This window comes from Harmonia axyridis, chromosome 1 (assembly GCF_914767665.1).
Source record: "Harmonia axyridis chromosome 1, icHarAxyr1.1, whole genome shotgun sequence".
Lineage (NCBI taxonomy): Eukaryota > Metazoa > Arthropoda > Insecta > Coleoptera > Coccinellidae > Harmonia > Harmonia axyridis.
In genome coordinates, this window is record NC_059501.1 from 21,114,061 (window position 1) to 21,131,269 (window position 17,209).

At 31.7% G+C, this 17,209-nt stretch overlaps 1 protein-coding gene across 7 annotated transcripts in view; it reads right to left on the bottom strand.

Moving 5' to 3' along the window:
* Positions 1-17,209, bottom strand: part of LOC123671336 (hepatocyte nuclear factor 4-gamma) — a 72,191-nt gene that overhangs the window by 50,232 nt on the left and 4,750 nt on the right. The window contains exon 1 of one of the 7 annotated variants that reach the window (XM_045605107.1): positions 6-301. The exons of 5 other annotated variants lie outside the window; for them this stretch is intronic. In XM_045605107.1, the coding sequence (XP_045461063.1) occupies positions 6-21 (16 nt within the window). In that variant the 5' untranslated portion in view covers positions 22-301. Of the gene's footprint in view, positions 1-5; positions 302-17,209 lie in introns of those variants that run through there. One more of the 7 variants, XM_045605108.1, reaches the window with a different exon arrangement.

The following is a 17,209-nucleotide window of genomic DNA, read 5'->3' on the forward strand; positions in this document are numbered from 1 at the left end:
TTTACCTTCAAAGAGGCCCATCTCTATAAATCCCTCAATGTTGACTTTCTAGGAAAAAACCGACCATAAAAACAGTTCATACAGAATTTTAGCACATCACAGCGAATTCACACGATTCGTGAAAAAAGTCATTTCAAAGGGACAACGTGACTAGATAAAGATGAAGCCGAAAAATGATGAGTGGTTAGGACAGAGCGCGTGGCGTAGAAATAAAAGATAATCTGACAATCGAGCTGTTTCAAGTCACAACAACTACTGTGAGCGCCGCGCTTAGTAGCCCCGCTTTGAAAGTTGATTCAAGTTTGACGTAATATTGACTTAAGTCGAAATAACATGCGTGTTGTTGAAGACAGTGTTCTTTAATGCACTAGAATTAGCGTAATAATGAATCGCTACGCTAAGATTGATGGCAGTGGAAAATTCAGGTAGCATTGGACAAAATTACTTCAGGAGCATAATATATAGGGTGATTTGTGAAAAGGTAGTCGAGTAGTAAGCATATTTTGATTTGTCAGATACTGCTAGGTTAATCCATGGTTTATTAGATTAGGTTAGGATGTTCTATTTTTCGAGATATTGACAATTTTATTGAAAATTATGATTACAACTCTATTTTGTGATTCTTTTATTTTGACGTTATTTTGACTCAAGTCGAAATAATATGGGTGTTGCTGAAGACAGTATTCTTTAATGCACTAGAATTAGCGTAATAATGAGAGGCTACGCTAAGATTGGTGGCAGTGGAAAATTCAGGTAGCATTGGACAAAATTACTTCAGGAGCATAATATATAGGGTGATTTGTGAAAAGGTAGTCGAGTAGTAAGCATATTTTGATTTGTCAGATACTGCTAGGTTAATCCATGGTTTATTAGATTAGGTTAGGATGTTCTATTTTTCGAGATATTGACAATTTTATTGAAAATTATGATTACGACTCTATTTTGTGATTCTTTTATTTTGACGTTATTTTGACTCAAGTCGAAATAATATGGGTGTTGCTGAAGACAGTATTCTTTAATGCACTAGAATTAGCGTAATAATGAGAGGCTACGCTAAGATTGGTGGCAGTGGAAAATTCAGGTAGCATTGGACAAAATTACCTCAGGAGCATGATATATAGGGTGATTTGTGAAAAGGTAGCTCAAGTAGTAAACAGATTTTGATTTGTCAGATACTGCTAGATTAATCCATGGTTGATTAGATTAGGTTAGGATGTTCTATTTTTCGAGATATTGACAATTTTATTGAAAATTATGATTACGACTCTATTTTGTAATTCTTTTTTTTTTACGTTATATTGACTTAAGTCGAAATAATATGCGTGTTGTTGAAGACACTGTTCTTCAATGCTTAATTATTATTATTATTAATTATCAGCGTAATAATGAAACGAGACGCTAAGAAGTTTAAGGGTTTAAGAGTAGCTTTAGCTAATCTTCGCCTTTTCAGGGCAAATGTATGTACATTTGTTGAATAAAGTCGATTTATTATTATTATAATTGATGGCAGTGGAAAATTTAGGTAGAATTGGACAAAATTACCTCAGGGGGATAATATATGGGGTGATTTGTAAAAAGGTAGACGAGTAGTAAACAGATTCTGATTTGTCAGATACTGCTAGGTTAATCCATGGTTGATTAGATTGGGTTAAGATGTTCTATTTTTCGAAATATTGACAATTTTATTGAAAATTATGATTACGGCTTCATTTTGTAATTCTTTTATTTTGAGTAGGTAATATTGACTTAAGTCGAAATAACATGCTTGTTGTTGAAGACAGTGTTCATTAATGCACTAGAATGAGCGTAATAATGAAACAAGACGCTAAGATTGATGGCAGTGGAAAATTCAGGTGGAATTGGATAAAATTACATCAGGAGGATAATATATGGGGACAGATTTTAATCTGTCAGATACTGATAGGTTTATTCATGGTTGATTAGACTTAGGTTCAGGTGTTCTATTTTCTCGAGATATTGACAATTTTATTGAAAATTCTGATTAAAACTCTATTATGTAATTCTTTTATTCGTAACCAAAGATTGTCCCAAGCTTATTATACATACACTGTATCTGTAAAGTATGGAAAAAATTCATTTTTAGCTAAACAGACAATTTTTAGAAATAATCCTGAAACACGTCGATTTTTTATTTCAATTTGCCGTATTTTAAAATAATAATCTAATATACAGGGTGAATTACTTTCGAGGAATGACGTCACCGTCATTTTTCTTAAGTGAAACACCCCCATTTTGTCTCAATTTTCCGATGACTCTAGCTGAGCTGATTCCAAAAATATATCACATGTTGATTCCAATTGGTATAGGGTGGACAAAAATAATAAATTAAATCTAAGCAATAATTAAAACATTCACGAATACCAAAAATATTGTAGTACTAAACTGTCATTGAATTACTGAACAAATAATGACATTTCACGAAAAACTAGACGACTCTGTTTTTTTTTTAAATTGATAAGAAATAATTTCTTTTATATTCTGTCTTCTAGATCACAAGTACCGAACCTGTTTGGAAACAGCTCATTTTCATTAATCTTAAAATGTAACAAACTACAGGGTGTTACATTCAAATCAATTGCCGCTACACAATAAGTATTTTTGATAATATTGTTAATTTAACTAATGAAGAATGTTACGCTTTACTTTATGAGCACACACAAAACTATTGTATTTTTGTCCACCCTGTACCAATTGGAATCAACATGTGATACATTTTTGGAATCAGCTCGGCTAGAGTAATCGGAAAATTGAGACAAAATAGGGGTATTCCATTTAAAAAAAAATGACGGTGACGTCATTACTCGAAAGTAATTCACCCTGTATATCAGATTATTATTTTAAATACGATAAATTAAAATCAAAAATCGACGTGTTTCAGGATTATTTCTTAAAATGGTCTGTTTAGGTAAAAATGAATTTGTTCCATACTTTACGGACTCAGTGTATAGTGTGAACGCTAAACAAAATTCTCTCCTCATTCTCTTTTTAAAATTTCATTATCCATGTCTTATTGTGCTAAAATTGACCATTTATGTGTGGAAACATTGACTACTTCACACACTTAAATATGGCAAAAGCACTGACTTGGCGTTAGGAGCTTTTGAGCTCTCGTTCATGAATTCGCCTATTGCGTCGATTACAGAACAGTATATACTGAGTGAGTCTTTAACTTATAAAGTATGAGTCGTCACCTACCTTCACAGGAATTAAATTATATAATCACTTACCTAATCATTTTGAGAGAATTGGTGAAAAACAATTTAAGAAAGAAGTAATTTCAATGTTTATTGAAAATTGCTTTTATAATATTCAAGAATTATAAACTAATTCTATCATTAAAGACTTTTTTTGATACTCACTTTTACCAGCATTGTTCTCTTTATATTTTCAAATCGTTGTGTTATTTTTTCTCCCTTGACTATTCCTATACATTTGTATGATGTCTTAAAGTTTATTATTTTAATGGAAGATTCCTGAGATCAAAGGAACCATTCCTGTGCCATTCTTTCCAATATTCGGCTCGGTTAAAAAATAATTTACGGCCACGGAAAAAATAAGGTTTATGCCAATGCTCCACAATCGATTCAAGATCTTAAAGATGGAATTCTTGAATTTATCGAGGAAATACAGAAGCAAATATGCGAATTGGTCATGTAAAATTTCATGAAAAGGTTATGGTGCTGAAACCGTAGCTGTGGTGGCTATTTGGCAATATTGCTTTTCATCGCTAATGCCATACCTTTCTCTTAACAATGAAATAGGCATCCATTGATTTCTCTTGAATTATACTCGTTTTTTCTTATCAAAATAAGACTCTGTTTGGAAAACCCTTTTTAATATCATAATTATCGATTAGATTATATAAATGGGGGATCTGTTGTTACAATCCTCCTGGAATTCGTCATGAATATCCTGCTGATTAATATACATAAACAAACTTAATTTCCACCTATTGTCGGGGATTTGTTGTTATACGGAAATATTGGGTATTTTTTTGTTTGGATCTTTACCTTGAATATGCAATGGTTCTGGTGTCGCGATCAACACGGGATTTTACAGATATCTTAAAATTGTTTTAATACACCCAGCCGAAAAATTTGAACTCAGTCGAATCTTTTGAAACCGAAAAATTAGTTTTTTATAGTTTGTTTGAATATTTTATAGTTCTGATGATGCGATCAACAAAATATGTTGCTGTAGAAACTATTATATCGGGAAAATATTATAATCTCGATATTCTTCTTGGTTTTGCTTACACGAAATTTTGCAGAAAGCAATAAATTGAAACTTCCCATCAATATAAAATTCGATCAATTCCGTAATTTTGAAATAATCAAGAATGGAATATCCTACGGCCATATTTTGGATTTTGTTCTTCATGGAATTATCCATCTAACATTGAAATAATATAGTTTATTAAAATACATTTGTATGAGTGAACTTTCAAAAAAAGCGCAAAAAAGAATTTGTTAGTTCCAATACAGTATCGAATGAATCATATCTTGAAATAGAATTTTTCTGATTGTGTTTCCAGTTAATCTGCATTTCTTTTTGATCTAATTATAACTTTTTACGTTGAAAATCTTTCTTTTCAAATTAAAGAAAAGATGAATGAAACACTTCATTCATTTCATGGAGTATCGATTACACCAAAGTTTACGAAAAATCATTCCTGAAATAATCCGAAAATTCCAATTACTAATTTTTGACATTGATCTGTGCACACATGGTTGATTTCATTTCAATTTCCTCGTAATCCTGAAAATAGAAACTAATTTATATCCCATTCACCGAGAAGTCATAAACCTCAGAGTTTCATTTTAAGTAGGTAAGAGTGTTTCATTGTTTGGAAATGAAATTTTTTTCCATATAAAAAAGAAAAAAATATGGAAATGCGACCGAACTTAAAGGTAGAAAAAATAGTTATTGATATTTAATACAAGTTATAATGATTTTAACCATTTTATTAGGTAAATAAAATTTTTTCAGAATCGAAAATCCGTTGTTGCTTTTTACCAGCGCTGAGCAAAACCATTTCGTGAATTGTTTTGTTATTTTCTTAAAAAAACTGCTGAATCCTGGTTATCACAGCGTCATGTTTGAATACTATCAAGCTCTTTTTTTTCTAGCACAGTATTTTTTTCCATAAAAAAACTGTGTTTTGTCAATACATGAAACTCATTCATATCATTTTTTCAAAAGTACTCCCCCATTTCTACACCCTTGCAGGTCCAGGTCTTATTGGGTGAGGTGGTAAATAAATGAATAAACATATAAATTGGCCGATAAATGAAATAAAAACTTGGATGTTAAATAACACTTATGAGAACATGAGTACCTACCTATCATTCAACTTACAAAGTGTTTATTCAATTAAATATTGATTTTCAAGGTCAATCCCTACAATTAAAAAAAAACGATTTTCCACAAATAAGGTAGAACTTCGTTGATAATATTAATACCAGTCCTTGTGTTATTGATAAGCTATCCATCAAGTGAAGATTGAAAGGGACGATAAAATTGATCATCTATCTATTTATCTATCTATATGTCTACATATAATCAGAAAATGTTTTATATACAGGGTGCTCTTAAATTGGAGGACTGATTCAAATTCGGTGTTTTAATAGATAGATAGACGAAGTATACACAATTTTTACATGTGACTTCACTCCCAAGACGGTTCCTTGCATACATGAATGTTTCTTGAGAATATAGAATCCGATGCATTCGCCATTTTGTCGTACTTAACTTTTTCTATAGAATTTAGGTCACGTTGAAATGTTTTTTATATGGAAATCAATGAGTTAAGATAAAAATGATAGGATATGAATTGAATGTTATTATAATGAGTATCCTTGAATTTCTTCTGAGATCGTAGCAATGTGCGATTAGAAAAGAATGCATAAGAATGCATATGTTATTTTCAGTAAGCAAATTTTGTCCCCAACATGAACTATCAAATTTGACATGAAGCGCGCGGAAGTGAAAACACATCAGTGATACGATATTTCACTCAATTCGAAAGTTTCTCCACAGAGAACGCACTTCTTATGTCCCATAGTGAATCAACGATTCATATTAACTCAAATTATATTGAAATAAATATGTAAATATATCAGAAATTCAGAAAACAAACTTCAAGCGCATCAAACGACTTGAACCAACCAACGGAACTAGGAGAGCAAAAGTTGACAAACCTTGGATTTGAGCAGGTAGAAACAGAAAATAATAAATATTCTGCTTATTATAAATTCGACAATTAGGAAAAATATTGGATTCCAAATATTCAAAACTGCATATTTAATCGAGAATTACTCAAATAAATATATTTCATTCAATATAATATACATTCATAATGATATGGTAAAATAGTGGATCTGAAAATATATCATAATCCGACAACGTGATCTAACCATGTTGGGAACATGTAAAAATGGTGTATACCTCTATCTATGTTTATTACTCTATGGGAAAATCCAAATTATTATGAAGTTCTAGTTAGTAAGCTGTGATGAATGAATTAATTAACCTCTGATACTTATTTATTCGATATGTAGCAATGATTAATTAATGAAGATTCAATAAACTGGTATAATAATCACAAGAAACACCCTGTATATCGTATATCGAAAACAAAGTGATGGCAGGATTGCAGTTATAGGATTTTTTCCTAAAATTATTAAAGTAACCTTTCATTTTCCTTCGTACTTTTAATTTAGGAGCACCCTGTATAGCAAACTATCATTATTTTTTCGTGCAGAATCACCCCCAGTAGTTGCAAAATATCGCACTTATTAACTCCTATCAGTATGCTCACACACACACAGTTATATAATCTCTTCAAGAGCGATTAATGACGAGCGCTCAAAAGCTCCTGGCGCCAAGTTAGTATTCCCCTCGAATAATAAAATATGAAGATAAGATACAACGATAGATAAGTAATAATTCATCGATGTTGAATGAAGACGTTCAGAGGTAGGTAGCTCATTATTTGCTTATAAAATTTCTCGAAAAATGTTCTTAGGAAGCTTCTCTGTAGGTGCTTTGTTTGCCCAGAGAACGGAAGATAAAATTGTGCATGCATATTCATTCCGATGAATCATAATAATCGGATTCCGTGATTCCATGACAAGTCCGAAACCACTTATCTGACGAGATCCTGCCTTAAACTCGTGTTAAAACCAATCATGGACGTTCTCGTGACATATACGCTATCAAAGAACTGATAGTAAATAGCCGATTACCACATTCAGTGAAAATGACACATACATCTTTTGTGCCTTATCGAATTTCTCCATTAATTCAAACCTATCACAAAGAAACCGGATGTTAAATTGGTCTATCAGCTGCACCTCAGCAGAAGTATTAAATGCAATACCTGATTGTAATTAGACATCAATATCTTTGGAGGAATAATGTAAGCTTATGAGTCAAGACAGCAGAAGAATATAGAGTAAAATTATTGTAATTATATATCATATCATTATATTTTATTTATCTAGTCCTTGTGTCAAGAGATTTCCGTTTCTGAGTATGTAAAGATATATAAATTGTGTGATCAAGTTAATTAACACCTACTTGGTTTATTTATGTCAATGCAGAATTTCTCTTACGTGAAATTTGAAAATGAAATTTTTCGAAAGGTTATATTATCTTGTGCACAGGGTGTTCCTAAATTAGAGGTACAAAAGAAAATGAGAGATTCCTCAGATAATTTCAAGAAAAGCTTTGTTTTCGAGGTTGAATTTGAATTTTTTTCTAGATTTTTTCAGAAGATATTCAACTGAAATTTGACAAAGATACTGCAAATCAAAGTTAAGATCATGTGATAACAGGTCAATTGAAAAGTCCCATAGTAAAACACATTTTTTTGGCAAAATTCGATTATATTATTCAACATAGTTGCCTTCGAGGGCGATACAGCGATTATAGCGATCTTCCAACTTTTCGATACCCTTTTTGTAGTACGATTTGTCTTTCGCTGCAAAAAAGACCCCAGTTTCGGCGATTACTTCTTCATTGGCGCGAAATTTCTTTCCAGCGAGCATTCTTTTGGGGTCTGAGAACAGGAAAAAGTCGCTGGGGGCCAGATCTGGCGAATACGGTGGATGCAGAAGCAATTCGAAGCTCAATTCATGCAATTTTGCTCTATTGTTTTTATTGATTTGTGACACGGCGCATTGTCTTTATGAAACAGCACCGTTTATTTTCAAATAGGGCCGTTTTCAACAATTTCATCCTTCAAACGATCCAATAACGCTATATAATAATCGCTGTTGATGCTTTGGCCCTTTTGGGGGCAATCAATGAATATTATACCTCGCGCATCCCAGAATACTCATGCCATAACCTTGCTAGCTAATTGTTGTGTTTTTCCTCGCTTTGGATTCTATTTGTACCTCAATTATAGAAAACACCCTGTATATCCAGGATATACAGAAAAAAATAGTTTTCCAGAACTATCGAGAGTAAGCCTTGAAAGCATCATTTTTATAATTACAAACCTGATTATTATCTTTCCATTGCACCATTTCATTTCGCCAAAAAGTCTGTATTTTCGAATTTTAAATCGGAAATCAAACGATAAGGTTGCGAGTTCCCTGATGACGAATTCGCAGTCAAATTCAAGGATATCCGTCCATCTGGCCGTTAGCACGATAACTCAGTGAAGTGAAGCCAGGAGCTTTTGAGCACTCATTTATTCGCGTCCAAATTACAGCCTTGGAGATCACATATATCTATGAGTATACGAATATGTGATCTTCAAAGATGGCTCTTGAATGGCGAACTCCCAAAAGCTCCTAACTTTACAGTATATTTTATTTCAATTTTAGAGTATTGTTTGGTTGAATTGTGCTGGTGATGTCTCAGGCTGGCACAACATTCTATGATGCATGTAGATTCGTAGGAATATGTACATTTTCAGTTAGTTGAGGAAGCACATTTCGCAGAAAATTATCCATGTATGCAGCATCTGCATTGGCCTTTATGAATGATGATAACATAACTGCTAATTGCCATATTATGTGCATTACTCGTTTTAATGCAAATTTATAATGATAAATGATTTTTGGTCCCCCGAGCCGGATTTATTGGAATTGTGAAATTATGTCCATATCTTCCATAGAAAATTTTATTTCTTCGACATGTTGAACTATGTAGATGAAATTGAATATTTTCAGAAGAAACTTGAAATTTGCTTCGCCAAATTGCGAAATTATTACTAAAACTATGTTAATACAAAAATATCCATAATATTCTTCCTAGTTTCAGTTTGGATGCACTGACTTGGCCATAACATAAATTTTCTTTTTTAACTGTTCTTTTGGCATTCAATAGGAATGAATCTAATCATACAAACTTCAATTTTATGAAAATCGTCTAATATTCTTCATTGAATGAATTTAAATGAGTTATATAGACATATATACCTTGAAAATATTCTAATTAATATTAATTTATCGGTGCTTCACTTCTCGCCGATGTATTATCTGTCAGCCCATTTAAGATAGTATGTAGGCAACTTATCATACAACATTATCTGTGCGGTTTTGCTAACTTCAAGCACAACTCCTCTTTTTCCCAGTTGACTTAATTTTGTTCGTTTACCATAAGCTACTCAGAGATTTTCTCGAAAACTACAAGAATTAATGGCAGTGCAAATCTTGATTGTTTTACTACACTTACCTAGATTGCACAATCCATGGATTGAAATGAAGAAAATTAAAAAACTTATTCGAAAACTATCAAACCTGAAAACTGTTTTTTAGAAGGTACAGGGTGTCCCTGTACCTAAATAAAAAATCTTCAAAGGCCCCCGATCTATTTCTTCGAAATAAGAGGATATCAGAATGCAGATCAAAGATATCTTGATTCATTCTGAAGTTACAGGGCGTTTCTGAAAAATAACTGTTTCACATATTTCGGTATATCTTGTTTTCTGTTCGAGATATTAAAAAAATTCAATTTTTTTCTATTAATTTTTATGGTTTATATAATACTTATAACAGATCATTGGAATCAATTACAGTTTTAAAGATGTGGAACAAAGTTTTTGGGGAAACCATATATTTTTCAAAGCAGTTATTTGTCCGCAGATTTGTCGAAAAAAATCCCGTTATCGGTTGATCAAAAATGTCCGTTTTGAAGATTGTGAGTTTTTTAACTTCATATATAAATGTTTTTCATTAATTTTGATATTTAATTCATTCTGTGTTTTTTCATAAATTATTATGGCTTATATTTCAAGCATAACACATTATAGAAATTAATAACCGTTTTAGAGATACAGAGGAGTTTTTTAAATGGGACATCCTACATTAGACTTGATTGAGAAACTATACAATGGACACAAAATGAATTAGATCTCGAAATAAATGAAACATATGTGTCAAATTTAGTTATCGAAACATAGAATTTCAGGTACAATCCGTGTTTTCCGGAAGCCATAGACTACAGTGGCGTACCCAAAGGGGAGGGGGATAAGGGGGATATATCCTCCCAGGAGGATACATTGAAAAAATTGAATTAACAAATTCATTAACCAGCGGTTCTATCAAAGGGTTCGATCTGATCCGGCTATCCTCGGCACAATTATAATTTCCATATGGGCTATAAAATATAATTGATTGATGATAAAAAATTGCGAAAAATTATTGAGTTCCTGAAGTAAGAGCACCGAACTACTCGAATTGAATCGGCGGCATCCCTGATTTTTTAGGACCCTGAAGTAAATAAATAATATCATATTAATCTAATTATTCGATTGTCACAAAGAATCTCTTTGTCGGCACTTTGGATTTCATTAATCACGCATTAACAATTTTACTCATAAAGATAGATCAGTGGGTTTAGTATATTCTGTTGATTAGTTTGAAGTGGATGAAAAATTTTTCTATTATAATCTGTGTTTAACTTGTGTGTTGCACGATCTCCAAACTAATTAAAATCATTTTATGAGTAAGCAAACTTTTTTCGGAAAACTTCTTCAAAAGATGGAAAATTGATTCAGGCGAGTTTTTCGCGTTTGAATACAACAGCTGAAACTTCTACAGATGAAAATCAATCTCAAGATGTGCCTGTAAATTCAAACGACAAAGGAAACGAATAACCAATATTTTTTCGTTTACAATTCTTTATCCCCCCCAAAGGCTTATATCTGGATACGCCACTGACAGACTACTCCACACAGTTATAATTTGCGGTTTTTCCTCATTTAAAGTTCTACCTCGATAAGTCTTGAAGTATGCATTTTAGGTAGAGGGTATATTCGAGTGAACCCCTTATTTTATACGTAGAATTTACTGAGATATTGAAAAATATAGGTTCTAATTTGAAAATCTTGAGTTTAGATGAATTTGAGTTGTCCAACTTCATAATCTTCTGATAAATACCCTGTACATTTTTAGTCCAAACCGCAAACAGTTTTACAATAGTACGTATTTGTAGAATCGAAATTGAAAAAGGTTTTTTCGAAAAAAAACTTTTCCTGCAGAAATATTCAAAAAAATTTGAGCCATTTTTTTCATAAGGATCCCATTAACTCATGAACCGTTGAGTTTATACCCAAGGTATAGCATATTGCTGAAATTGCCATCAAAAAAGATATCTAATGATGCAATAATATACTGGGTGTGCCATTCGAAATAGGGAAGTAGTATTCTGTTTCTGGTGTCACCGGAAGTTGTAGAGATCTTAAAATATTTTAGGGAGAAAGAACATTGCCTCAAATCCCAACATTCAAATTTTCAGCACAAATTATGATTAGTTTTCCATAAACGTCTAATAGGCCATCGCGGTGAATCACCCTGTATAGGATGTTCCTGAATTGGAGGTACAAACGAAAATGACAGATTCCTTGGATCGTTTTAACGAGAAAAAGTCAAATGAACATGGGACTCAAACGCCTTGTTTTCGATATACAGGACATTAAAGTTTGATTTTCTTCCAAATTCTGTTCTCATAGCACTCTTCACAAGATATCCAACTCAAATTTGGCATAGATATTCCAATTTGAAGTTCTCATCATGTGATATGCTAGTTTTGAATTAAAATCTACATGGTAATTTTTTTTCTGGAACAGTCCCTCCTCTCCTGTAGAAATTTTTTTTTTTCGTGGACCACTTTTAGATTAGAAGAATGTAAATTGTTCCAGTACTACACTTTCTGGTTTCTTGTAATTTTGTCGTATCTGTTACCGATTTCGAAGAAAAAATTTAAAACAATTCTCTAGTAATCTTCAGGAAAATCCAAATTATTATAAAGATCCAGTTAGTAAGCTGTGATCAATAAACCGCAAACAGTCTTATAAAAGTGCGTATTTGCACAATCGAAAATGAAAAAAAGTTTTAAAAAAAAAAAAAATTTCTGCAGAAATATTCAAAAAAATGCGAATCCTTGTTGCCACCATTTTATTCATAAGAATCCCATTAACTCATAAACCGTTGAGTTAATTACCCAAGGTATGGCATATTGCTGAAATTGCCATGAAAAAGCTATCTAATGATGCAACTGCACTGGGTGTGCCATTTGAAATAGTGAAGTAGTAGTCTGTTTCCGGTAGAAGCGGAAGTTGTAGAGATCTGAAAATATTTCAGGGATCATCTTCCCAAACCCAAACAAGCAAAATTTTCAACACGAAATTATGATTAGTTTTCCATAAACGTCTAATATGCCATCGCGGTGAATCACCCTGTATATATAGAATAACCATTTCAAACTCCAAAGAAAATGTTGTGTCCATAGTTTGACCCAATCCATAAAAAATTTAAGAATAGTGTCGCATAATTTCATCTCATCTCATATACCTACGTTTCTGTCATATTCAAGGATGCAACGAACGAACGCTCACGAGCTACATCACTATCTTTCTCTTAATTTTTTTAGAACATTCCCAAGAGCCAATGATCCAAAATTAAAAGTTTTAGGAGTATATCGCGATATTCCTTCAAAAAGAACGTCCTAGCTAGGAATTCACGACTTGACTTAATATTCAAGCTATTTGACTCAAGCTCGAGCCAAGTAGTTTGATCTTGACTTGAAATCAACCCAAGTCAAGTCAGGTACATAGTAGTTTTTCAATGTTAATTCATGTTACTTATTGAATAAATACTTGACTTAAAATTGAAGAACTACTACTTGACTTGACTTGAGTTAATTTGAAGTCAAGCTCAAACTACTTGGCTTGAGCTTGAGTCAAGCTCAAGCCAAGTAGTTTGATCTTGATTTGAAATAAACTCAAGTGAATTCTAGTAGTGGTTTTTCAATATTAAGTCATTTTACTTAATAAATAAATACTTGACTTAACATTGAAAAACTACTAATTGACTTGAACTTAAATTGATTTCAAGTCAAGCTTGAGTCAAGTAGCTTGAATATCAAGTCAAGCCGTGAATCCCTAGTTCTATCATCTCAAAATTAACAGGATTCCCCAGAAATGCTCATCTCCAAAACTCACCCAAAATTCGATAAATATTATCCTCCCATTTGATGGCACTACTCAGCATACAATCAACTCCCTCGATCTCACCATCATCGGAAACCGAAATGTCCCCCGGACTCGAAGAAGAATATGGCGACGATGCGGTAGACATGTCTAAAACATCCCTTATACAAAACATAAAAACAAGGGTCTACAACACTTTCCGAAATGCACGAAAAGAGTCGTTCAACTCAAAAGTACTCGAAAATTGATAAACTGATTGTTCTAATACACGTGCAGTCTAATTTAAGACTATCCGACCGAAAAATAAACCAATTTCTAATGCTGTAACGGAAAGAGAGGCAATGAGAGGGGATACCGAGAATATTTGTATATTTATTGAACAAATTATTTATCGAATGATAAGAATTATATAAATGAAATATGATTTGTTGTTGTAGAAATATCTTAGCTGAGAGATAATTATCGGTATGATCGATGTATATACTAGAAAACACAATGTGATGTATGTTGCACACATCGGAGGGAATGCAATATTAGTCATTTTTTATGACAATTATAATAAAATTTTAAATTCCCATAATGGACGGAGTCTTTAGCTTGCTTTTTCACATTGTTTCCAGACAAGGTCGATTTTCACACAAGAGTGTCATCCAACAAGGTCAGCATTGAAATATACAGTAATAATTACTTCTGAGGATTTTTTTCATGTATTTCTACGGAATAACATACCCGGTGTCCTGCAAAATGGCCGAACATTTTATCATTGCTGAGATTTATAGCCACTGCAACTATTGATGAACTAAATTAGTTTATAGATTATTCTTCGATATAATACGGTGACATCTATAGAGTAACTAACTCTAATGGGATCTAATAGGATGACCCCATTTCAATACAGATGTATTTTGAATAAAAAATGAAGCTCTTTCTTCAAACTCCTAGGTATTTCTCGTGCGAGTACCCGAAAGAGTTCAGAACGACTTAAGAGAGAACACTACCACGTGACTGCTCAGTTCAAAAAGAAATAAAAAATAATTCTTCTTACAAATCACCGATTTCTATGGTATTTTCACGAAATTTCTTCGTACAAAAAACTATATTGTAGTATTTCAATATTTTTATTTTGCGAATGAAAATAAAATAATTTTGGTAACTTCGTTTTTCGCAAATGAATTGATTATGAGGTATCCCTTTAGAACACTGATGTATTTTGAAAATATTCATAAAAAATCATTACAAAAGAACCTTAATCTAATTTTGTGAACATTTTAAAAAAGACTCGTGAAGTATTTCCTTTCGACGAAAGTTGAAACTATTGTAATATTCCTAACTTCTACTGATCATTCAATCATTCTAGCAATACCGCACATTATTTTTGCCCCTCCCTCCCTTCCCCTTCCCCTTATTATTATTATTATTATATGTTGGATGTACACAGGGTGTTAGTGAATAAGTTTGACAAACTTCAGGGGGTGATTCCGCATGAAAAAATATTGACAATTCCGAGATACGTGGTGTTAAAATTTTTCTTAAAAACTGACTACATATTCATTTATTGCTCTAAATTTTCTAAAAGAAAAAAATGTGATATTCCAAACTAAAAATCATTTTTGTGTAGTTTGTTCAATTTGTGTTAAAATATGTCTCATGCCTTTTTTGTTTGGGACGCCATTTTCTTCCAAAAAATTAAACATTTTAACTTCAATACATTATCAGGAACTATCTCATAATAGTTAATCAATCATCAAAGAAATGAAATATACGCAGTGAGCTGTTATATTTGTTTGGTATAAAAACGCACCCCCAACGAAAAAAAGACAAAAGCCTTTTTTCAAAAATTGAACCGGCAATTCAAAAGAGATTTTAGCTTTAAATATCTCAGTGGCGTACCATCTCTTTCTTTCAAAAGCATCAGAATCGTAGAAAATTCATGAAAAATATTGGAAGAGACATATCCAATATTCTGTGATCAAATATTCGATCTGGTTGAGATTTTGCGTGCATAAATAACCTTTCGTGTTACCAGAATCATAGAAAATTAAGCGTTATATTAATCAAAATTACCCAAGAAATCCGTTACAACAAATCCTACCTATTGACATTTAGTAAAAAGTGAAATATGTAAAATTTCTTTTTGACTGCGTCATCGAATTGTAAAAATAGAAAATTCAAGCATATTATTCAAACTGCATCCTTCAAGGTATATTGTTTATTGTTCTCCAAGGGTGCAATTCTCCTAACTTCACGTCGGTGATTTTCTCTTAAATTATAACCAACTGACATGCCTTGGTAAAATGTGCAAATTGAAAAGCGTTAGTAATTTTTCTCTAACGATTTCCAAACAGCTTTTGAAAAAAAATTCTACGGTTCTTTTCGATATTTCAAAAAAGAAAATGACTTATTGTAATATTTCACAACATTTTTGGTCGTGATATTCCCTGCAATATTTGGAGGAAATTCTTTGCTCGGAGAATAGTTAAACACGTTGTATATCAAACAATCTATTTGAAGAGGAAAGAACTTCATTGAATATGTATAGTTTCTGAACAAATACATAAATATCAAAAAAATTCCCATTCAATAGTTCCCCAGGTGGGAAGAAATATAAGTATTCATGGAAATTTATATATGTTGTAAATCATTGTTATATTGATGGAAAGTTTGGGCACATGACACAATATGTGTGAAAATTCTTGGTTTCTGAGTTATTTTTGTTTCTGGAAATAATAAATGAAGGTTAATAAATGAACCACTACAACTATTTTTATGAAACCTTAATTCAATTGAAAAAAAATTAACTCCCTGTTTCTATAAGCTGCAACAACAAAAATATAAGTTTTAGCGAAAAAATAAATAAATACTATTTTTAAATCTATTCCATTTTCCACTGAATAAATACACGATATATTTATCTCAGTGTATTCCAATTCACTAAAAAAATGTTTTTCAAATCGTGTGATCACACTTATTGTTTTTAGTTGGGATTATCTCGTAGATATCCAATGAAGTAGATATTAAATTACAAAACAAAAACATGCATCTTTTGCTACTTTTTTTTCTGCTTGCAGTAGTTTTATTGTAGAAAAAATAAATGCTTAAATTTTATACAACCTATGGGATACTTACTTATGTACTCCAATATTATCGATATTATAATTTTGTCCTTCCTTGATGTTATGTAACAGTAAAAAAAAACCAAAATATTAATGGATGATAATGATGAGAAAAATGAATGTTAATAATGAAATTTGGTAATCAATTCTTTTAACCTTTTTTTGCCTTCAAGAAATAGCAATTAATCTATTCAGAAATTGAATCAGATAATTTTGAAAGTTAAGTTTTTTAGTAGTACTAGAAGTATTATTAATATTATGTGTACTATTACTATAAAGCACTATTAGGAATGAGGGCGATAATGCTATTGACTTTTGAATTCTTTATTCAGTACTTCAAATTTTCTCCATTCAACTGTAAAAATTGTGTTTCTTAAATGAGACTCCAAAAATTTCATTTTATGAAATATAAATTCAATTTAACTTTTTTGTTTTCATCAATACAGGATAGAACTTTTTCATTAATAAAGATATTTTGCTGGAAAATATTGATAATTTTCGTTGTTTTGTTGAGCTTTCCAATCGATAAAATTCGCATTAATCGTATAATATCCAGTCTCAATATCAACCGATACAACACAAATAAATATTCTTCCGCATATCATTCGAGACATAATAATTCTCATTT